Below are 23,773 nucleotides of genomic sequence, written 5' to 3'. Positions count from 1 at the left end.
TGTATCTGGGGCAATACAACTACACCGTGTGGAGGGCTGGGAGGAAAAGCACTGATCTGTGAAGGAACGCATTCACTCGTTCACACGCCATAACGTGCTGCTCATCACTGCCCGTCAAACGCCTCGCTATTTGAACTTTGTATGGCTACAAAGTTCAAGAGCTGATCTTACTGCCTTTTCACACGGAGCGCTGACTCTTCCAAGTCTCCTCTCCATTCCTGAGGCAGCACGAGGTTTACTGTGCAAGCAGCAGCTTCCTTTTGATACCAAGGCATCCTTCCTTTTATTCTGGGCAGCGATCGGAGCCTTGTCTCCCACACCAGCCCACTGTCAGTAGCTGCTTTCCTCACACGTGTCCCCACACTCTCGCTCGGCAGAGTGCACTCTTCTCACACCCTGCCCCCCTATCCCCTCGCACGCGCCCGCCCCACCTGCTCAGAAGGCTGTCCCTTCCGCGGTGGGGACCAGCACCCCCTAACACACACATCCTGGAGGGCCGGCATGTGGACACCTGGCCTCGGCAGCTGAAACACATTCCCGTCCCCTTCTATTGCTGACTGTTCAAGTTCAAGGTTAGTGAGTAGTGCCAGATTTGGGCATCTGTGAAGTCCTCTGGTCATTATGAGGCTAAGGGAACCAAGAGGGCTGTCTTATCCCACAGCAACAGGATGCCAGGAACGTCTGTCCCTGGTTAAGTCAGACTTTTCCACCAAACACCTAGAGTGGGCTCTCCCAGTGTTCTGAGCCACCCCCCTCATCCCGTTCTTCCCTCAGCTCGGGGACATCTTACGGACACTCTCAGGCTCAATACTGCTGAGTGGCCCCTTTCCTTAAGACACGGTAACTCTGTAATAGCGAACCTTTCCTACCAGTGACCGCACCGTGAATATGTGGTAAGGGTCAGTGAGATTTCAATAAGGCAGTTGTTTGCCAGGGGTAGCATGGTTTATGGGCTGGGCTCTGCTGCTGATTCCCTCTTAAACTCTCCTTTAGCTCTGCATTTTGGTGAACAACGCTGTATATTACATGCAAGCTTTGTTTCACCCCATTAACGGAGGACAATTGTATTAGCCATATGAGTCTGAGTTCCCATGTTACTTAATTGCTACACTGCTGTGTTAACGAAGTTAGGAGGGGGTTTGGCAAGAGTGTAGATCACCTTCATGTTCAGATATTTGTGGTTTTATTTTTTCTTTTGCCAGCTTGCCTCTCTGTTTCAATTGCCTACCATCTGCCTTTGAACAATCTAAGTGCGAGCAGATAGATTTTATTTGGAGGATGAAATGCTTTGAGCTCATCCTAGAAAAGCATTTTCATATACTGGTGTTCAGGGGATTTGCTGTTTAATAGGATGTTGAAGGCAATTCGGTTTGGGGTGGGAGACGGTACTTCCCATAGTCAAAGTGCACTATGAAATAAAAACCCTGTGATCATATTTTTCGGCAAAAGGAAACAGGGTGGTCAAGGGGCGCTCATGAACCTCTCACCTTAAGATGAGCCCTGAAACACCCAATGGGAGTGTAGGTGGTGAAACAGAGGAGTGGATGATGTGTCATGTATACAGTCTATTTCCTGCTCCACTGTCCATAATTCACTCTGGATTTTTTTTTTAAAAAAGTCCAAACACGAAGCATTCAAGAGCTTCTGAGTTTGTGATTTTCTTTTTCTGACCAAAAACACGCAAATGAAAAGTAGATATGCTCACTTAGTTCACCTGGTTGATACAAAAACAAAAGCAAAACAGAAAAACTTCCCACTAATTAGAGTGATGTGACTTGAATCTGTTATTTTGAAAATAAAGTCTAAAATAAAACCAACGACGGAATTAAAAATCAGTAAGCTGGCTGGGAGTCAGAAGACCAGGGTTCCAGTTGGAGCCTAAATTCCTAAAAACTATAGCTCTAAACGTCTACATTCTGTTATTCTAACGGCTCTCCTCTGAATTACAAGTGCTCTGCAGTCAGAACGGTTGGATAGACATCACGATGCTGCTTGTTCCCATCCTTTAATTGTGACAGTGGACCCAAAGCACCACACAGCACATCTAGGTTGAATGAAAGAGTCCAAAGAAACAAGGCTTCCAACTGGAGCCTTCTTAAACAACTCTTGACTACAGCAGCAGCCTGGAGCAAGAATCCCCAGCTCCTCCCCCCACCACTAACCCCCACTGGCTCCCAAGTCTGAGCTGGTAAGTCCTCATGGTTTTGGAAATTGCTGCGGGGTCTAAAACTGAGTTCCAAAAAAAATCAACAGCTCTCTCCTCCTTTTCAGGACCACGGCAATACAAGCGGCAAGGGAGCACTGGGGATAAAGAGGGTATGGTTCCTGTCCTGGGAAGCAGAAATCCACAATAACTTTTACGATTTGGGTTATTCCCATCACGTCTTAGAAGCAAAGCCCAGCAGGAAGAGCAAGAAAAACCCACAATCTCTGCTCCCTCACCTACCCTCTCTAAAAAGCACACATGATTTTAAGAAAATGCAAGTGACTCTTTCTTTTATTATACATGACTAAAATCCCAAAGAGAACATTTTGGGTTTTTTGTTTAAAGATTTTTTTTAAATTTAAACAAGCATTTTTTCCAAGATTTTATTTATTCATTTGACACAGAGAAAGAGAGAGAAACAGCAAGAGAGGGGCTACAAATAGGGAGAGTGGGAGTGGGAGAAGCAGGCCTCCCACTGAGCAGGGAGCCCAATGTGGGGTTCTATCCCAGGACCTTGGGATCACAACCTGAGCCAAAGGCAGACACTTAACAACTGAGCCACCCAGGTGCCCCTAAAGATGTTATTTTTTTAAGTAATCTCTACACCCAATATGGGGCTCGAACTCACAACCCTGAGATAGAGAGTCACACACTCTACAGACTGAGCTAGCAGGGCATCCCATGAAGAGAAGATTTTTAAAACCCAACAAGGCAAGTTTCAAAGCGCAAGACTTAAGGAAGCATCATGCTTTAGGTGGAATAAAATTTCACCTACTCACCTAACCATAATAAAGCTATTAGAGGCCACTTCTCACTTACAAAGAGGGAATTAGCATGGATGTCTAACCAGGTCTTAAAACTGATCCTATAAGCCACCTCCCTAAATCTTCTCCCCATTATTTTTAGAAGAGTGAGAACTTCTCTGCTTTCATTCCTAAAATGATGTTGCTCTTTGATGGAGGATGACTCAAACAGAATTCCCTCAATTCCTTCCATCTATTCCCAGAACAGGGTATGTTGCAAACAGGATGAAACTATCCTTATAGCAAGAAATCTTACAAATGGGTAGTGATAAAGCGTCAGAGGATATGGCTACCTCAGTAAAAGTCTGAATAGGAAAGCCTATTTAAAGAAATGCAGTTTCGCTACTTAAATACAGCATGGCACGCATTATAATCTGTGCCATAAAACCAGAAAATTATAATTCCCAATAGGCTAAAACTGCAAAGTAATAGATCACCAGCACTGAAACTCTTAACATACAGAAATTAATTAGTTGTTGTAATTAAAGCAATAATTATAATAATTTCTAAATCCACTATTTAAAAAACTTTAAACTGTTTTTCAACCTAAGTGAGACCTACATAAGTTACCAAGAAGAGAGTAACTTTTAAGCTTTTACTCCATTAGAACCTCATGAACTATTTCTCTCCATAAAGCAGGAATTATTGTTATACCAAGAGCTGCCCCAAATCTACTTTTCTTCCCCAGTTCCAAAGGGCATGCTTGATCTATAAGTTCCAAAGGCTCACTGTTATGTCCACTTAGCAAATTTCAGGAACGAAAACTGGTATAATTTCTAATTAACAGGAACATCAGTGCTCCCCAAAGAACAAGAAAAAATTACAGGGAAAAAGGAAACAATAAACTACAAAATGAGCAAACCAAGGTGAACCATTAAGTACTAAAACAGGACATTTGGGGAAGGAATGTGATTGGGTTTGAATCATGAAAAAGTAGAAAGGAGAGCACAAGAGGGAGGGAGGGGCCATCGGAACCTCAGAGCCACAGTCCTGGAGGGGGATGAGCAAACCTGTTTTGGGGGAGGTCACATCTCAGCACCTCCTATTTTAAAGGTTCATAAGCCAGACATTATATGTGGGAGGGTGACGCTTCCCATTTTAGGGAATATGAAGGAATGCTTGATGAAATGAAGGAGAAACAAGTTAATCTGATGGTAACAAAGAAAGAGAGGATTCACATCGGAATAGAACAAGGAAAGTGCTCCCCAAAATGTCTTTACTGAGGTGAAAACAAAGACAGAGGAAGATGAGGAGGGAACCAGGGAGAGGTGGGGAAGTGAATGGCAAAGCTAAGCAGGCTAATAATAGAGACAGAAGGAAGTAGTGCACGGCAGGAGATAGAGATGCAGAGGAAGGAGAGCGGGCGGGTGAGCCTGGGAATCACTGGTAATTACCCGACTGCACAAGAGGCAGCACAGACGAGGCCTTAAAAAGGAAAGAGGAAGAAAAGGAAAAGTCCATCTCCCCACCCCTGCATACCTCCCGCCAACAGTACTCACACACACTTCTTGGGGATCAGACTTCAAACCTACTCACAGTGCAGGCCTGAGATGGTCAACTGTGGGCCTGATGTTAAAGAATTCTACTTTGTGAACAGTATTCGGATGTTCTGGGAATGCGTGTGGGTTAGACATGGGGCAGGCACTAAAGTCACACCCAGAAAAGGGGCAGCGAGTTTACTGGTAACTCTTTAAGGGTGAGCGTGCACAGGCATGGATGTGTAGACACCAAGACCCAACTTCCAACCTCCCACAAAGTTGCAGAGGGTCCGTGGGGCCCAAAGACACGGCTCCGAGGCCAGTCTAGGAAGCCAGAGGCAGGCCGAGTGCAGGAGCACATGGGGCAGTTGCCGTCCATCTTCGAGCACAGCACCTGCAGAAGGAATGATACCGCTGGCCCATGAGGTCCAGCAGGCAGGCCTGAAGATGGCCGGGGAGGAGGCGTACACTGGCGAGGTGTTTGTTTAACAGAGGGAGCGCACCTGCCTGGGCGATTGTGCAATCTGATCCCAGGGGGAAAATTTCTTCCTCATCTCCGCTGTGATCAGATTCTGCCCTGAAGCATAAGGCTTAAGTGTCCTCTCAACTTTTATCCAGAAGAAAGAAAGACAGACTGACTAGTCCTTCTCAATCCCAGCCAGGGGTTGTCGAAATGGAGCAAGTTCAGAAGAGCCCTAGGGGGGGGGGGGGTCTCTGGTCACCGGAAGTGTCAACTTTGCCAGGCGGGCTGTTCCTCAACACCCCTGAATGCACATGATTTTATTTTCAGTAAAAGTGATCTGTTAGAATAGAACGGAGTACCTTTTTGTAAGGCTTGCCACGTAAATGAGAAACAGTGAGAAGTCCCTTATCAGATCACATCTCACCATGTAGGGTTTGGAAAATATTGTAACGTCTTGGGTAGGGGGAGAGGGGAGTCCCTCCCACACTGCCCTCCCCACCACCACCCCACCACCCCCCGCAATCGCATGGGCACTTGTTAATTGCTTTCCTTTTCTATTTCAACAGCTCATTCAGAAAAGCGCCCTGACATTTTCTTGCAGGCAGGTCAATGTTCAAGCAACTTTAAGTGAAAACAAAGAGTGATGGCCTAACACAGTTGTGGGGGTTCAAAACTTTGTTCTTGAGCAGGTTGCTAAAACAAGGGATGTAATTCCTCATAGACCTACTTGGGGGACAGGCCCTAGATCAGACTACAGCACATTCGTTATCAGGAACCACGGGGCTCATGTGCACCAAGCTCCGAGTTCCTGTGTGCCCCGAACAGTAAGCCTGGCACTGGGTCTGGTGAGGCTGGAAGCAAAGGAGAGGAAGTGGACAGGAAGGAAACAGCCTCCAAATCGACAGCCTTGACTGTGGAGACACTGGGTGAGGACAGCAGCGGTGGGAGGAACCTGACAGCACCTCTCCAGCCTGGACAGCACGAGGGGCACGAGCAGGGTGCTCCTGGGGGTAAACCCTTGGTGGCCACCCCCACCCCAGCAGCTCTGTAAATATATGTTTGCACTGGGACCCTTGCTGGGACTCATTGTGGCTGTAACAATTTCCACCTTGCACACAAGCCCCCTTGGAGCCCAATCTGGAAGAGGCAAGGGAATCCTCCGGCTGCCAGTGGAGACAGAGAGGCCCAGAAGGAAAGCAGGATGGAGACATCCCCTGCAGCTGAGATGAGATCAAGGCCAGGAGGGCTGGCCGGCAGCTGCAGTGTGGATCCAGAGGAGAGCGCCCCTGGCAGGCAGCCAGGGAAACCAGGCAGGTGTCAGTTTGGGGAGCCGTGAAAGAACCCTAGCTTGGCTCTGGGTGGGTTCAGAATGTGGAGACTTTTCACATATCCTGATGCCCCCAATCCCAGCTGCATGTTAATGGCAACAGGAAGAAAGAGGAAATGAGCCATCTGGGCTTGTGGGGAAGGTCTAGGTGTGTCTGTTTGTATCTGAAAATACCTGACTTCTCCCGGTTGGTCCGTTTCACACGTACCAGAGTACCAGATTGTTCATAACCCTAACACTGATCTTCTAAGAGCTTCCTTTTCGAGTAAGGAGCACAGAGTTCTCCACTGTCAACAGAAATGGTGAGGCTATCCCACCCTCCGTAAGAAATAGCTCCGAGTTGTTTTTCTAGTCCCACGGTACACTCAGTTGTTCTCTCCGGTTTAAGTCCCCCAGGCAACATGTTAGGAGTAAACTAAGAGCTCCAAGAAGATGAGCTTCTCAGATAAGTTGAGAAGAGAACACGGGATCAGGAGGAGAAGGCTTAAAAGAGCTGACCCAAGTAGAGGGTCAGATTCCTTCTGTCCTTGGCAAGGCAGTCACAGACTTCATAGAAGGCTCACGAAGCCGGGCTGTGCTTTCTGGCTATCTCTGCCAACCAGCTAGCAGAGGAATGAAGTGAGGGGCCAATAGGCAGCCCCATGCAGCAGTGATCAGCCCCTGGCTCCCAGAGAACCACAGCCAACAATGTCAAGACTGCACGTGGCTGCAACGCATGGCTATCACCTCTCTCCCGGGCCCAGGAGCACCCTGAGCAAGCAAAGAAAAAGGGCACATGGGTGAGCAAGTTTACTTGTCTGGGGCTATCCATGTGTCTCCCTTCGCATCAGGGCTACAGGTTCCCCAGCCTCTTCTCCAGCTCTCTCTGTTCCTTTCTGGAAGGTGGGCAGGCAAGAGGGAAAGAGTGAGTGGGTCCTGCATGTGTGTCTGCCCAGTGCATGCATCTCTCAGGAGCACCTTAGGTATGGGGAGTAGCACTGTGGTTAGCCCGGCCGTGCGGTCCTATCCAAGGTGAGGTCTCGTCCTTTCTTCCTCTACCTTCAAGAGCTATTTGCTCAGGATTTCGACCAGGCAAGGTGTTCATCTCACACTTACATATATGTCACAGATCCTAGTGTCCACTGAGCCCATAACAGAAGCTTAGTAAATACCTGCTAATTTTTAAAAATCTGTTCAGCTAACATACAACAGACCTTCCCCATGCCAAGCACTTAGCCAGACACTCAGAGATACTAAAAAAAAAAAAAAAAAAAAAAAGAATCCATCAGACTCCTGCTCCCCTCATGGGCTTTCACTGTAGTTAGAGGATGACAAGCAAACACCAACAGGATCACAGCCAACATCCAGCATGTTCAATGGCTTGTAGGACGTGGTGCCTGTCAACAACAGAGAAGGCTTCAGAAATGGGCTTCAGATGACACACTGGCTACTAGGCAGAAAAGGAATGAGGAGAAGATTCGAGAGATTAGGTGCATTATGTGTTTTGGGAGAAGAACAGGTCTCTGTTGGGAGATAACATGGAAGGGGAGGTTGGAGAATGATTCTAGAAAGGTAGACTGCCCTGGGCCTTCCATGATGAAGGCCTGGGCTCCAGCCTAAACTGCAGGGTCAAAAAGGGACTGATATGATTAAATGTTAACCCGCAAAGAATCATTCTGGGTTGGACTGAAAAGTACAGGGAGTGGCAGTAGGAAGCTGAGATGGCAGACAAGTGAGAAGTCTGGGGCCAGAGAGAAGACAGTGCCAGTGAGGACGGAGCAGGAACAGCATGAGAGGGACGAGGTGTGCAGTGGGACACCAGCTTGCCTTGAAGCCCGCAGAAAATAAAACATCTGCATTCCGGAAGCCTGGGATCCAGCAACCTTGAGAAGCAACAGTGGATGAATCAGTCCATGGGCCCCAGACCACAGAAGGGCCCTCACTCACGCCCCTTAGTCCTGGGTGGCGTTTGTGGCAGCACTGGCTTTAAGATGGCCTTTGATGAATGACAGAGAGGTGACTTGGCAAAACTACTCATTCTCTATTCCTCTTTTGGCTGTTGTCCCCTGTGATCCGTATCCTGAACAGTTCTAGTTAGTTCAGTCTTTATGGTACAAAATCTTGGATGGATTCTTTCACAGAAACCTCTACTAAGAGAACCTACCATCTTCTCTCACATTAATCCTGCTCATCAACTGCTCCTGACAGTTTCTGACCTATGCAGGACATAGATAAATAAATAAAAACAATAATAATAAGGCTTTGCCAGGCTCACAAACTGATCCAGTCAGAGGATTATAAGAGACACCTGTTTTTTAACACAGCAGCTGTGAACACAGCAGAAGCATGGCATGCTAGTAACAAGAAAGGGTTCTCATGAAAATCCAAGAGCAGCAGAAACTGGCACGGACCAGTGTTCAGCTTTAACACCTGAATAGGAAAAGAAGTTCAAGTAAGATCAGATACCTAATAGGAGCCCTGCCTTTGCTGAACTTGGAGACCCGAAAGCTACTTCCCTTCCCGGGAGGTGACGCACCCACCCATCGAAGGGTTCTCGAGGTGTAAAGCAGCTATGAACATACGTAAGATCTTTTCATAAACACACTGAAGCTTTTAGAAGTTTGCCTGACCAAACACCTCTTCATTTCAGCCAGTGTCAAAGACAAATCAGAACACAGCTCACCGTAGCATGTGGACGCTAACATAGGAGGAAATAAACAACACGTAAAATTATCTGTTCACTTCATTCACCACTGTACACACACACACACACACACACACACACACACACAATCTACCAACATATAAACACCACAAGGAAACTGCTTTGTAGCTCTAATACGTATACATTACCTTTTTAGACCAGACCAGGGAGATGCTCCTAGGAACAGCTTGTTAACAGCCCCTCACATTGCTGTTTAACAATCCGTTTATAGCCTATCAGAAAGCCAACCCTCCAAGGAGATATATTTTACATCTAGATGTAAGGTTTTCTTGCCACAAGGCTGGGTTTTGTGTAATCTTTCACTCCATAAGCTAGAAAACAGATTATCCCATCCTTTCTGTGACTTACGATCATGTGAACATGCCCACACGTGCTTATGCACGGGGTCACAAAAACAAACCCTTGGAATAAAAGCAGAAAGATGCCCAAGGAAGCGCAAGCCATACTGTATGGTCCTGACCAGAACTAAAAACAGCATCTAACTGCATAGTGTCAGCCACCCTCTCTCTGTTCTCCCGAGATCGTGCTCATTCTAATCTCCAGGGTGTGTCCCTAAGCGCGGGCCTTCAACAACTTTCCGTAGGAACCTCTCCCTCACCCAAAGAAGCTACTTTCTAGGGCTTTGGTGTATGGAGCATTCTTTCAACAAATTTCAACTATACAGCCATAAATGCACGTAAATGAAAATAAAGGGTGAACATAAAATCGCAAATTTTCCTCCAAAGCCTAACATCTGTGCCCTGGAAACACTAGGACCAGCTGAAAGACCGCCTTTCTGGCAACTGGTATACCAGAAACTCAGACATGCCAAACACGGCCAACTGCCCAAAAGGCAGCCAGCTGGACTGACACTTGGTTCACCCTGCTTGGGGGAAGTGTGCAGCCAAAACTTCCCCAAAAAAGCATAATCTTGTCAGCATGGGCCCCACTTGGGAGTCCCAAAGGGATTAAGAGAACCCCAGTACAGGACCCCAAGAAGAATCACACACACCAATGTGGGGGCAGATCTGTGAGGTGAATTCTTTCTGATAACCCCCTTGGCATGGAGCCTGGCAGGCCACAAGCATGCCCACCAAGGTAGAATTAACTAGATGTGCCCTAGGCTCTGCAGGCTGTCCTAAAATGGACCCACATAAGAAAATGGACGTATTGCGAACTTACTTTGACCTATAACCTAGATCTGACTGACTCGAGAGGCAACAGGACCATCTTCTCATTCACCCACACCTCCTCCATGGTAAACCTTAAAATACCACAACCGAAATGGAAATGTATATAGAACCATCCTTCCCTTAAATCAGACTGTTCAACGCGAGAGCTAACCACAAAAGCACATACAGGCCTTCCTCCTAGTTTAGAGAAGCTCCATTTGGCCATTTTACCGAAGCGTACAGGACAAATTCTCAGAAGAGCCAGCTAACGTTAACACTGACTTGCGCCCTTGGGCCCATCTCTTTCCTCTCTGCAGGAACCACAGGGCCTTTCAGGGATCTGCATGGCTCCCTGCCTTGTTGCCTTCATGCATTTTCAAGGGTCTTCTCCTTCTGAGGACCTATCCACCTAGTTCACTGTGCTTCCAAGAGATGAGCAAAAAACATCCTGCCATTGAACCAGGGCCTCCTGGTTCATTCTCTAAGGTAATGAGCAGAGAAAAACCAAAGTGCCAGGAAGGGTGGGAATAAGTAAGACATATTCTAATAGGTGCCCTACTTAAGATGCAACACAATGCTGAGGTCCCTTGGCCCATCTCCCTACCTCTGTGGGTGAAGGTTAAAGATTCCCTTCTAGCATACTGAAAAGGATTACAGGGTCACCACTCTGGCCTTCCTGTTTCAACAGCCCCCCTGGATTCCACTATGTTCCAAAGCTGCCTCGGAAGGGCGCCTTGGTCGCTCAGTCACTGAAGCACCTAACTCTTGATTTCAGCTCAGGTCATGATCTCGGGGTCCTGGAATCGAGCCCCACATCAGACTTCTTCCTCAGCGGGGAGTCTGCTTCTCCCTCTCTCTCTGCTCCCCTGCCAAAACAAATAAATGTTAAAAAAAAAAAAAAAAAAAAAAAGCTGCCTCTGACCTACAGGTGACTTCTGCCTGCAGAGAAGTGGACCCTCAATTCCTAACCCACAGCCAAAAGCACAGAGCTGCAGAGACACAAAAAAGGTGTAATGCAAAATTCAGAAAGCCAATCTCTGTTTCCCTAGCTTTCTGGGGGTAAAGACGCTTACCTTTCCAATTCATATGGTTCCTCCTTCCACCCCATCCTAAAGTATTCAAGTCAGCAGACTAAACGGAAGGGCTAAATGGCACAAAGTCAAATAAGGAGCTGGCCACCTTCCAGGGGATCTGGGATGCAGTCAGCCACCTGGGGTCACTCACTCCTCCCAGTCACAGGGAAGAGGACACTCCCAGACCAAAGCTCTCCATTACTCCTATTTCAGTCCCAAACGAAACTCTCTCACCCAGTTCACCTCACTTCAAGCACAGACCACCTCAAAAAGCACCAAGTAACACCTGCTATCCTCACCCCCATTGCTGGCCATGACTGTCAGGACCCGGGAGTGAGGAGACCCATAGGTCTCGGCTGTGCAAAGCTCCTGTCCAGTGACCTCATGACATGGATTTTTAAAATCTCCCAGATCTCAGGTCAAAAGGACACAGCAACTGCAAAAATGCACCAGGGATCCAAACCCTCAGATTCTCATGTCCCAAAACCAGGTGGGCCTACTCTGTGGCAGGAAGCGGGGCACAGCGCACAACAGGCCCAGGGAAAAGAGAACTCCTTTCTGTCCCTCCAGTGGCCCCGTCCAGGATCACACATCTGTCCATGCAAAGTCGTAGTCGGACCTTACAGTGAGTCAGAAGGTTATGCGGTCTCCTCCCGTAGGACTCTGATTCGAGGGTCCAGGGCAGTGTGGGAAAGGCAACCAATCTAGAAGCAACAATGAATAATGAAGGAACTAAGGTGGAGAAAAGTCTCCTTCCGTTGGCTGAGCCCTTCAGAACAGTCCAGAAGAAAGCTTAGCAAACTCCTGCTCCCCTTTCTGTCAAGCCTCTGTTCTAGTTCCCCTTGCCCACCCCAGTGCAGATGTGTTGATCTGAGTATGAATTAGTAGTCTCTGGACCATACAAGCTCGAAACTGTCTCCTGACCTGGATTCTTCATCAGGGAGCCCAGAGCTGCTCGAGCCACACCCGCAGCCAGACGGGCAGAGTCGAGCCCTCCCCTTGCTTTCCCGCCTCCCAGTCTCCCAGTTACCCAGCCCTGCCACCAGCGCCACACCCAGACCCACACTTTCACTAGGGAACAGGGGAAGTGTTAGGGAAACAGGGAACCTCAGAGACAAACAGACTGTTCTGTGGGGCTGGATTTTTTAATTTGTTTTTATTTTTTTAATGATCAGGCTGATTTCTACCTGCAGCTCAATTCTTCCAGGAAATAGTTTAGAGTCAGCATCTCCTCTTTGGTTACTATTTCCTCACATAGAGGGGATGTGAGTGGGGAGGGGTTACTGCTTGTTATGGAGATAAGTCTTCAGAAAAATACGGTTATGTGGCCCCTTGCAAGCCACGCGGGAGGGGACACAGCAGCTGCGTAGAAAATCACAAACTTTCACGTGTGCTTTCCAAGAAGGAGGGCAGAGGAACGGCTTCTCCCCACACCTATGTTCTTTCTCTAATAGACCCAAAGTGCCATGGGGTTAGCAGAAGAGGCAGCCAACGTTCCCTCCATTTGGCCTCACAAAGGGTCATTTTCCAGCCTCTGTGTCATCTTCTCATCTAACATGGATACACGAAGGAAAACTCAGGAATGCATTCAGGTCCACAGCTAAGAGAACAGAGCTACTGAAAAGGGACACTTCAGTCCCTCAATATCTAAAAACAAAGGTTCCCTCATGCCCCCAAAGTCACATATTTGGCTTTCTCCAACCATTCTGTATAAACTTCCACCGAGAGCAATCGACTCCCGCTCTTGAAACTGGAAAGTCCGCCCCCCGCCCCCCAACAGCAAACAGTGTCTGCTCTGTGGTCAGACAGACGTGGAAATGCCTGTTCAACAAAAGCAGACTTAAGAAACGATGCCCTCGCTCGAGTCGCGCCCCGGTCGCAAATAATAAGCAACTGTGTGAACGAGCGGATCCCTGAATAGGTCTGAATACTTGAGGGCTGAGTAATAATGCTAGTTAGAGTCACTGGACAGTACTTCCAGGCTTAGGTTTGTTTTGGGTTTTTTTTTTCCCCCTTTTCTTTTACCTTTGAAACTTAATAGAACTGCCCCAGCTATTCCTTCAAAACGTCACTGTGAGATGCAAAAGGCCTCGTTATTACCCTGTCACTGCAGCTGGCTCATCACTTCTATTGCTGAGGCTGGCATTCAGTTCAAGTGAAACCGAGAGTTGTGCTCAACACCACTGAGCGACCCCAGCCCTGCGAGATACCCGGTGGGAGAGCAGCAAGCACGTTTGCTGGGAGTCAGCCCACTTAGGGAGCCCAGATTTCAGGAGGCGCTACCGACCAGCCACGGGAGCTGAAGCAAGCTGGGAGTTGACCAGCCCACTTAGGGAGCCCAGTTTCAGGAGGAGCTACTGACCAGCCACGGGAGTTGAGGCAAACCATCCACATCTCTGGTCACCATACCAACTGGGTCATATAGGCCCGGGACCAGCAAACCTCTAGCTCCCTCTAGATCTAGATTTTTAGGGAGGATACATAAAGGGGAAGAAGAGTTAGCTGTTTTGTTTTTTTTTTAACAAAGAAAGTCACCATGTTATGAAAGAGAGGTATTTTTATTATCACTTTAGATGAGTTACCAGGTTGTAGATGAAGATTGATAAATTCAAGTTCAAGAACCAGGACCCACACTCAGGCCTGTCCACTCCAGTGTCTGTGTTCTTCCCCCAAAAGGGCTCCACAGTATGGCAATGACTGGTCCCCTCTTCCCAGAACTTACAATCATCTTGAGGGAAATCGCCTTGACAGATAAGAACCAAAGAACATCAGACAGAGTAAAATGCCAAGCAAAGGGGATTGGAACTGCGTTGTAGCGACGCTGACATCACTGAATGCACTCACCCACCCTGCTCGGGACAGCAGGGCGATGCGTTCTTCTCAGGTCATTCAGGAAATGAGATCGTTTTCCGTATGTCTGACTCCCACACACAAAGGGAAAATACCCCCAAGAAGTACACAGGTCTGGTGAGCGTACAGATTTATTGGATAGCTCCTTCCTGTCTTCACTGAAGAGTAACATATTTTTCATAAGTCATTCATCCAGATAACTGAAGCGTAGCCTCTTAAAACTTCACATTATTTTTATGCCAAACATTTTTGTTGGAGAGCTTTCCAAAATGCATTACATTTTCTCACTTCCTAAATCTCGTAACTTAAAGCTTGTCTTTAACTTGGAAGTCATAATTATGATCATTAATAGCATCAGTCATTGTGTGGTGCCATACAAATGGGTTTAACTCTATAGGAGTCCTTGCGAAGAAGCCACGTGCTGCGAAATCCTGTCTGCTTTTTACCACTCTCCCCATCTCGCCCACACCCGCCACAGTGTTAGAGGGACAGGTTCCTAGGGCAGAATACCGGATTCTGACTCTGGCTTGGCTATCACAAACAATGTGATCTCGGGCATGCTATTTAAACGCCAAAGGACCCTGTCTCCTCGTCTGTTTCATGAGAAATTTGGGTTGTGCTCTCTCAGATTCCCTCTTATTACCTCCTCACATCTCCCTCTCTGCTTCCTTCTCCATATCTGCTCTGAAGAAAGGCTTCATTAAAGTTCTTCAGAAGCCAGATTTCATGAACTCAGAATTCTGTCTTCGTTCAAGTAAGATAGAACAAGGCCACTGTGGTCAGGCTACCAGGAAAGAGGGGAAAGAAAAGATTCTTCCTCTGGTGGTGTGGGACAATCAGGGAATACCTGAAAACATCTCTGATTCCTAGAAATCATACAGGATTGAGATGTACATGAGAGATGGCTTGAGAAAAACTTGATATTGGGGCACCTGGGTGGCTCAGTGGGTTAAGCCTCTGCCTTCAGCTCAGGGCATGATCTCAGGGTCCTGGGATCGAGCCCCACGTCGTCGGGCTCTCTGCTCAGCAGGGAGCCTGCTTCCACCCCTTCTCTGCCTGCCTCTCTGCCTACTTGTGATCTCTCTCTCTCTGTCGGATAAATAAATAAAATCTTTGAAAAAAAAAAAAGAAAGAAAGAAAAACTTGATGTTGATGGTTTGTGTAAGAAGTTTCAGGGGAGGGGGGGGAAAGCTGTGGAGAAAAAAGAGACTGAGCAGGGAGTGATGCAGACAGAGGTGACTAACCCAGAGGCTGAGACTGGGCAGGATGAGAGGACACAGTGCAACCTGTCACCCATGGAATGAAGGCATAATTAGGTGCCAGGGAAAGAAGAAAAAGGCAGAGAGGGAAAGGAAAGGTTTCTGAGAACATGGAGGGCCTTTTCAATGAGACCTATCAAAAGACAGAAGATCACTAGAGAATACCAGAGATTGGAAGAAAAATGGAAGATCTGGACACTGGGTTGTGTGATGTGGCCATCTGGCTCCGTGAGAGGAAGAGCAAGGAACAATCCACCTTCAGGGAGACCCAGAACAGGAAGGAAACATTTTTGCTGCCCTATTTGTGCCTCTCACCCTGGCTCATGGGAGGCTCCACCATCTCATGTCACATCAGTTTCCTAATTTTCTTCACAAAGATGGCCATACCCAAGAACACTGTCATGGAGAACGCTCTTGAATGGTAGGCCTTAGCTTGGCCACGTATGGCATCTGAGATCTTAGGCCAATGTCACTCAAACACTCTGGACTTCAGGATCCTCATTTGTAAAATAGGGATAAAAAGAGCATCTCTGAGAAAATTGTGAAGAGTAGGGAAAATAACGTAGATTGAACACCACACACACACACCAGCAGCCAGTCGTATTCCACATGTGACGGTGGTGGTGGTGTTGGTGATAGAGAAGGTGGGAGAGGAGGAGGAAACAGAAGAAGGGGAGAAAACGTAGGAGCAATGACCACTAGAACAACTGACGAACCCTTTAGTTACCCAGAATCAGGAAAGCTCCAAAATGCAAGTGTTACACAGTTTTCCATAAACATAGTCCACAGGACTGAGAGGCAGCTCTGCTCCTCTGGGAGTCCTCACGTCACGAACTTGGGCTAATGCCTTCCTTATTCAGCCCCTCCCACCGTTTCCCCACAGTCTGAAAATTCCAGATCATTTAGAGAAAGACCACACTGAACTGTACATTTTCACTATCTGAGAAGAAAGGTTTATCAAGCAAATTAACAGAGCAAATAATATATTCGTAGTAATATTTTGACACTGAGGGAACAGTTTCGGGCAAGCGGTAGCACTCATTTCCAACCAGCAGATGATGTGGGACACAAGTCATTTCTGCCTCTTCATTGGGGCTCATCCTGAGACAGCCCGGCAAGCCACACTTCATCAGTCTGGTTCCTGTATGTTCAGAAATAAATCAAAATGTGTTGGTTGTTTAATAGGCTATAATTCTAACTTCTCGCCCTGTCTAGTCTTTCTCGCCCCCAAATACTAGGTTTGGCAGGGAACGGTCTTTAAGTGGGGCCTCTCCTGGCGTGGGAACCCTGAGTACACTCACACTCATTCTATTCAACAAATACACACAGAGATTGGTGTCTTACACACGTCTAACAACAAATACAGCAGTGCCGGACTCTGCCTGAAAACAAACTCCAGTCTTTTCTCTAAAGTAGCATTCACAGGGAAAAATATGCCGTTTGTATACCTCGAACCCTAGGGGGCTTCATTTAACACTGAGCCACTCAGCTGGGAGAACCACACCAAAGGGCAACTTTTTAAAAATGGGTAATAAAACGAAACTGCTCTTCCCCCCAGTTACTCCCAACAACCCTGTGCCTCCTCGCCCTTTACCTTCCCCAGTAAAGTAAAGTAAACACAGCTTAACTGAGATGCACAGACTTTCTTTCAGCTCTGCCTTCCTCTGGTACCCACACTTGGGCTCCTTCTTCCCTCCGCTGACCCATGTGAAGGAAGTCAGCTACTTCTCTAGGAGCAGCTGTCACGTTTTTAGCTGTTTGGGACAGGAAGTTTACTACACACAAATTAGGGTATACATTTGGCCGCCCCTGGAGAAAAGAGCCTACGGCCCACTCAAGATTTCCTCGGAAAAGGACCCCGATAACAGGCTCAGAGGTACCAGACTGCTCACAGGCTATAAAAAAGAGTTGCTGCATCCCACCCACCCCATCTTTGGCCGTACCTCCAAAGGGCTCACAGCAGGATCTTGAAGAGATCATTGCACATCTACGCCCACCACAGCTTTATTCCCAACAGCCATGAGATAGAAGCAATGAAATCTCCAACAGATGAATGGATTAAAAAAAAAATGTGGCATACATGTAAAACAGAATAGTATGCAGCCTTAAAGCAAGACAGAAATCCTATCCCATTCCACAATGCAGGGGAACCTCCCGGATGTTACAATTACCAAAGGAACAAGACTATAGGATTCCACTTACATAAAGTATCCTAAGTGGTCAAAACCGTAGAAACAGAAAATAGAGCGGGGGCGACTGAGGCCGGCAGGAGGGGAGAAGGGAAATTAGTGTGCAGTGGGTACAGAGTTTCTGAGCTGCAGGATGAAAAAGTTCTAGAGATCTGTTGCACAATAGTGTGAATATACTTATCACCACAGGACTGCATGCTTCGCAACCGTAAAGATAGTAAATTTCATGTTGTGTGTTTTTTACAATAAAAAAGACTATTGTTGCAAAGAGTGGTACAAATCCAAGTCCCTCAAGCCCTTCTTCCCTGATCCCCTACTCCTACTACTTCCTCTTCTCACATCCAACAATATACCCACTGGGCCCAGTGCTCCCCCCACACACATCTTCCTTGGCACATACCTCCGTGCCCTCATACCAGCTGGCTTGGGATTAAAATGGACCAAGCTAGGAAGTGCCAGAGAGAGTGCAGTCTATTGTATCGAATTTCCTTGGCCTTTTATAGGGATGCACCATGGACCCAGGAAAGGCAGTGCAGGGGGCTGAGAACGAGGCTTGTGTTGCTCTAAAGCTGGCTGGGTCGCCAATTAGCTGAAGCAAGCCATTCCCTTCTCTGGACCTTCTCTCTATAAAAATACAAGCTGGCCCAGGTGATCTCTGAGGTCTCTGTTCTGAGAGCCTAAATAAGTTCCCCAGTTCAGTTGTCCAAGAAACTGGGGAAAACCAGAAAGCCCGCTAATCTGAGTCTTCCCAAGTGATTCTTTTTTTTTTTTTAAAGATTTTATTTATTTGACAGAGAGAAATCACAAGTAGGCAGAGAGGCAGGCAGAGAGAGAGAGAGGAGGAAGCAGGCTCCCTGCTGAGCAGAGAGCCCGATGCGGGACTCGATCCCAGGACCCCGAGATCATGACCTGAGCTGAAGGCAGCGGCTTAACCACTGAGCCACCCAGGCACCCCTTCCCAAGTGATTCTTAAGGCCCTTTGTCATCTTTTACTCAATTGCCTTATCTGTTTTGATACACAAGCTTTTTAAAAAAAATTTTATCAAAATAATAAAAAGAGTATCATCATACCAACTTATAACCATTTTTGGACAAACATCCAGAGAGTGCTCTAGGCCTCCCTGAGACAGCAGCATGGCCCTATTAAAGACTTCACACAAGCTAACAGATGAAAAGTGTTAAGTCACCTCCTGGTACACAGGGACAGACAGAGGAAAGGGCGCTGACCTCCTCCCATGCCTTGCTTCAAATCAGCAAACATTACTGAGAAACAGTTCTGTGCCAGCTGCCAGGCTAGGTACTGAAACACACAGATAACCATCGCTAAACCCAAGGAGCTCAGAGTCCAGTAGGGAAGACCTGGAGTGTCCCAGTTAGTAGCAAAATAAAAAGAGATTTCTTTCTGCTGAGAAAGCCAACCATCCTGGAGAATAAAGGCACAGGGAGGGCAGGGAAAGGGGGAAGGGACAGGTAGGCCACCAGGTCTGGTAACCTGGACAACCTTTACTAAAGCACCACGCCAAGAAGCAAAGGACTGTGTTGGCTGGGCCATCACCACTTTCCACAGCAAGTCGGCTGAACTTAAAACCAAACAGGTGACTTGAAGGTGAAGGCCGATAATGGAAAGGACAGCCTCCTCCTTTCTCCCATGACCTGCACAGTCAGCCTCTCAGTCCTCTGAAAAAAATTATTTAGTTTTTTTTTATACAATCGGTTATCCCTGTCCTTACATTTGAGCCACCTCCCTGGTCAGCAAAAGGAGGCATTTAAACTCTCAGATGAGAGATGTCGGTACACACACAGGGCAGCCCAGTACAGAAACGGTGGGGCTCCCTGCCAGTTTGGGTAACCTTGGGCTAGTCAACCTGTCTTCTGTGTACAATGTGTGTCTGATATTCCCTTCTCTTCGGTGATGAAAAGATGCCTATGAAGCGCAAAAGAAATATGAAAAGTGCTTATCAGGCATTCGATGTCAACCATCACCGGGGGAACGATACATACAAAGGCGTCACGGATTGACTGATTCAAAAACTTTCACCTTGGAAGGTGCACCTAAATTGTACACTAGGCTTTTCTAGAAGAACAGACACTGCTCAGAAGGCAACCAAGTGCTTCCCTCTGTGGCTGCCTCTGGTCAGGCTCCTCCGTGCTCCATCACACCAGCTGCTTGTAAGGAATGGGAGCAAGCGAGGACGGTTTCAGGAGTGGAGCAGAGGAGTGAGGGAAATCTCTCCACACAGGGGGAGCCTTCCGTATCACATGTCTTCGATACATCAGACTCGTCAGCTCATCCTTGAAAGCTTCTGACATTCCTTCTCTGCTCCACAGAAAAGTTATTGTTTACTGGACTCTAGAAGCAATCCCCGTTCTTGCTTGTGGGTTACCAGCAAACATTTTTTATTATGCAGTCACTGTACCACATCCCAAGGACTAAATGAAACACTGCACACATCACCAGAACATTTTCAGATGACCCGGAATAATCCCAAGTCCTTGATCTGCAGCACTTATTATCGGAACACCGTGAATTCAACAAACTCTTTGGAAAAAACACACTTCACGTGTGTGCCCCTGAACATACACACAGTCTAAGCCAACCGTCACATACTGGCTCCGTGAAGAGCCATTCAAATAAAAGTGATACTTTCGTTACTCGTGAAGAGTATTCAATCTATTTTAATTACATAGAAATACACAGTCATGAAAAGAGGCACCTAAAAAAAAAAAAAACTGAAAGGATAAGCAATAAGGCAAAAAATGATAAGCAAACTGTGGCTGCAATTTTTATGTCACATTTAGGACAGTGTTCTGTCTGGGTTTGGAGAGTGATTTCATATGTCTGTGTAAGAAAAGGGGCTGCTGAACTCTTCCCACTAGAGTAGGATGAAATGAGCCACTTAGTAGCACTTCTGTCTGCAGCAAACAAGAAATAAGCCCATCAGAACAGTGGGGACATACCTTCTCTTTAAGAGAGGTATCAAGAAAAGTCACAGAGAGAATTGCTTATTGTTTGTTTTCAGCCAAAAATTACGGCCCCGTAGTTGGTCCACATCTTCCTGATGTGGAATTTATTGCTATCAAACTAAATACAATTTACTGATTTAATACCCTATTATTTAGTTACCTCCGTTTGTGTTATGAAGTGTCAAATTAGATTATCCATACCGTGCTCATTGTAGAATCTAATTTATACAGCAACAGAAACTAGTTTTGAAGTATCCAACTACCTTTAAGTTATCTACTGTGACCCTCCCCCTTCCCCCCACCACAGCCAGAGACATTCTGCTGCCTCCCAGGTATCTACAAACACAGAAGCCCCAAAGTGCCACTGGGCATTTTTGTGAGGCAAAAACAAAGAAACCCAACTCTCTTTTTTAGTTCACACTATCTTTACCCAAAAATCCACAAAAATCTCACCTGATGAGAAACACCAAAACCTGAGACTAATTATGAAAACTAGTAAGCAAATCTAATGAAATACTGTTTCCCTTCAACAGATCCTATTGGAAAAGCAGTGTTGAAACAGGAAAGGTTCCTCTAATTCCCCTGAGATGAGGAAAATAGGTTATTTGTTCATTGTTTCTGCAGCGTCCATGCAATGAGCCCATATTAAATGGGCCAAGCCGAAAACAAACAAACTTCAGTGGCTTCAGCCTCTCACAGAAGCAGAACGCTTTTCCACCTGGGGACTGATGGAATAGTGAAATGAACAAAGTGCACAATAAATGCAGCCATGGGAAAAGTAATTGGGGGAAATGGACAAATCACCCTGCCTCCTCACGGTGGCAAACTTTACAACTTTTTAGAAACAACAAACCACAGCACCACCAGCTCTATAGACACATACATACAGACATATACACACGACTACTTGGAAGCCAAGTACGGTGTTTGCAAACATCCACCATCCTGCATTTACAATACTGCAAAACACCGCCAGAAAGCCCGGAGGTTTCTACTCTTCCATATCCTCTGCACTGTCAAACAGGGAAGGTCATTTTGTCTGGTCACTTAGATAATTCTCTCTGTCCCTCTGCATCACAGGAGTTTTCTACTTTGGGATTATTCAACTTTCACATGCATGGGAGTAAAATAACCATTCGACAACTTATTTACCTCGGTTTAAAAAAGAAAGAGAGAAATTCATTGTGCAAATGCCCAGTAAAAGCTGACACCAGGACTGTCTCTCCGACAGTGGTTGCAAGTACAATCAGAGGAGGGGAAAAATTCCAGTCTGATCTGACCCAGGCAGTCCTTGGGGTGGGGGGGATTGCATCCCCAACCGGGGTTGAAGAACTTTTTTTTTTTTTTTTTTTCTTAAGGAGACCACCCCTCGGGAACAAAAGTTACATTTCAGTCACATGTCGGGAGTAGGAGTAGGAGCAGGGTTTTTTCTTTCTTTCTTTCTTTTCTCTCTTTTTTTTTTTTTTTTTTTTTTACAAAAAGCGCACTAATTACGGGGGTGTTTTACAGTTCCAAAGACCACTCGGGTTCCTCCTGGCCAATTGTGACGGGCACTTAATTGTCAAAAAGAAAGGGGATGGGGAGGGGGGCAAGGAGCCGAGAGGGGGCTCGGCGGGGGGAGCAGCAAGGTTACACCAAAGGGTACAGCCGCCGTCGCGAGCTGCATCTCCTTCCCCGGCGCCCCCCAAATAATTCCCCGCGACCGGAGCAACTGCCACAGCCCCCTCGGAGGAGCCCAGCCCGAGTGCCCCGGCCGGTGCAGCTCAAGGTTTTCGAGCACAGAGAGGGAGGGGGAGAAGATCTTTACCTTAATGCTACACTGAGCAGGAGTCTCAGACATGTCTCACAGCGAGAGAGATCAGGAAGTTCTCAGTTTTTTTCCACTTTCCTTTCCTCTCCCCAACCCAGAAGCGCTCCACGGCCAGCCGGACGCGGTCATTTAAGAAGTTTCTTGCAGCATCTCTCCCGGCAGCCGCCCCGGGGGTCTGCGAGCGCGCGGGGCGGGGCGGGGCGGCCGGCGGAGTTGGGTGCGCGGGGCGGCGGGGGCGTGGGAGCCGGGCCCGGAGCGCGGCGGCGGGGTCTGCAGGTCGCGGCGCGGCGCGGCGACCCGGGGCGCAGCCCGGCCGGCCTCCCGCTCTCTCCTCCCACCCGCGGCCGGCGCCCCCGCCCCCTGCCCTCCCGCCGCTCTCCCTCGCTCTCTCGAATGTTTTCCTTCCTGGAAGAGAGAAACTGAAAGGCAGAACTGAGAAAGCTCTTTGCTCATTGATCTTGAGAGTTTCAGTGCAGAAACTGACGTGAATTCCCAGCACTGAGCTCTGCCTCTTAAAGGAGCCACCAGGAAATAAAAGCTCGGGTTACAGCCCGGCATCGGGGAAATAAAAGCCGGGCGGGGGGAGGGGCGGCGGCGGCGGAGGGAAGCCGGGGGAGCGGGGCCGCGCGAGGCCGCGGCCGCCGGCGGAGCGCGCGGCGCAGCGCGCCCCCCCCCCCACCCCGCGCCCGCCCCGCCACCAGCGGCGCGGCCCACGCGCGCCCGCCGCGAGCCCCTCCGCCGGCCGGGGAGTCGGGCTGTCCGGGCGCCGCCGAGCGATCGCCCGCTCTAGGGAGACACGTTGGGAAAAAACGTTACGCTGGGGCCCCAGGAACCACCAGACGGGTTTTCGTGAAACGCCTCCCACCGTCCCCGGCTCCGTCTCTTAGAGACACCGAACTGCAGCCGGGCTCTCCCCCCACCACCACCACCCCGCCCCCCTGCCCGAGCGCAGAGGCGAGGAGAATCAGCATCTAGGAAGGGGCATTCCGGTCAGGACGCGGAACCCCGAGGAGGAAATAAAACAATAGCCTTTGTTCTGCTTCTCGACCGCTGCCTCTTTAAGAGAATCCACCAGGAAATGGGAGATCGGGTTACAGGCTGCACACGGGGAAATGTGGGAGAGCGCGAGCGCCCGAGCGCGACGCCGCCGCAGACAAAGCCGGGCGGCCGCGCCGTAGACGCGGGGGACGGCGGGCGTGGGGGGATTCCCCGCGCCGGTGGGCGCCCCGGGAAGTGCAGGCGCCGCGCGTGCCCGCGGGGGGGGGGGGGATGATGCGGCCGCCGCGGGCGCTGCCCCAGCCGAGCACGCGTGCTGGGGAAGGGAAGGCTGCGGGGCAGTTCTAGCAAAGGCGGTTGAGTTCCTTTTCCTGACAACCCCCCCCCCCTTCCTGCCGTTTCGAAATCCGCTGTCCATTTAAAGAAATAGCGGCCGCCACCAACCGAAAGAGGTGACTCAACGGCGAAGTTGACAGGACGTGTTCCTGAACATAATCCCC

General features: G+C 48.2%; 1 protein-coding gene across 4 annotated transcripts in view; it reads right to left on the bottom strand.

The window, feature by feature from the left end:
• Positions 1 to 23,480, bottom strand: part of ETV6 (ETS variant transcription factor 6) — a 238,155-nt gene extending 214,675 nt beyond the window's left edge. Inside the window, exon 1 of one of the 4 annotated variants that reach the window (XM_082741053.1) lies at positions 22,275 to 23,480. In XM_082741053.1, the coding sequence (XP_082597179.1) occupies positions 22,275 to 22,307 (33 nt within the window). In that variant the 5' untranslated portion in view covers positions 22,308 to 23,480. The remainder of the gene's footprint in view (positions 1 to 22,274) is intronic. The other 3 variants (XM_082741054.1, XM_082741052.1, XM_082741055.1) reach the window with 3 other exon arrangements.
• Between the last annotated feature and the right edge of the window lie 293 nt (positions 23,481 to 23,773).

Source organism: Mustela nivalis (assembly GCF_964662115.1).
Source record: "Mustela nivalis genome assembly, chromosome: 7".
Taxonomy (NCBI): domain Eukaryota; kingdom Metazoa; phylum Chordata; class Mammalia; order Carnivora; family Mustelidae; genus Mustela; species Mustela nivalis.
This window is presented reverse-complemented; position numbering and strand designations above follow the sequence as displayed.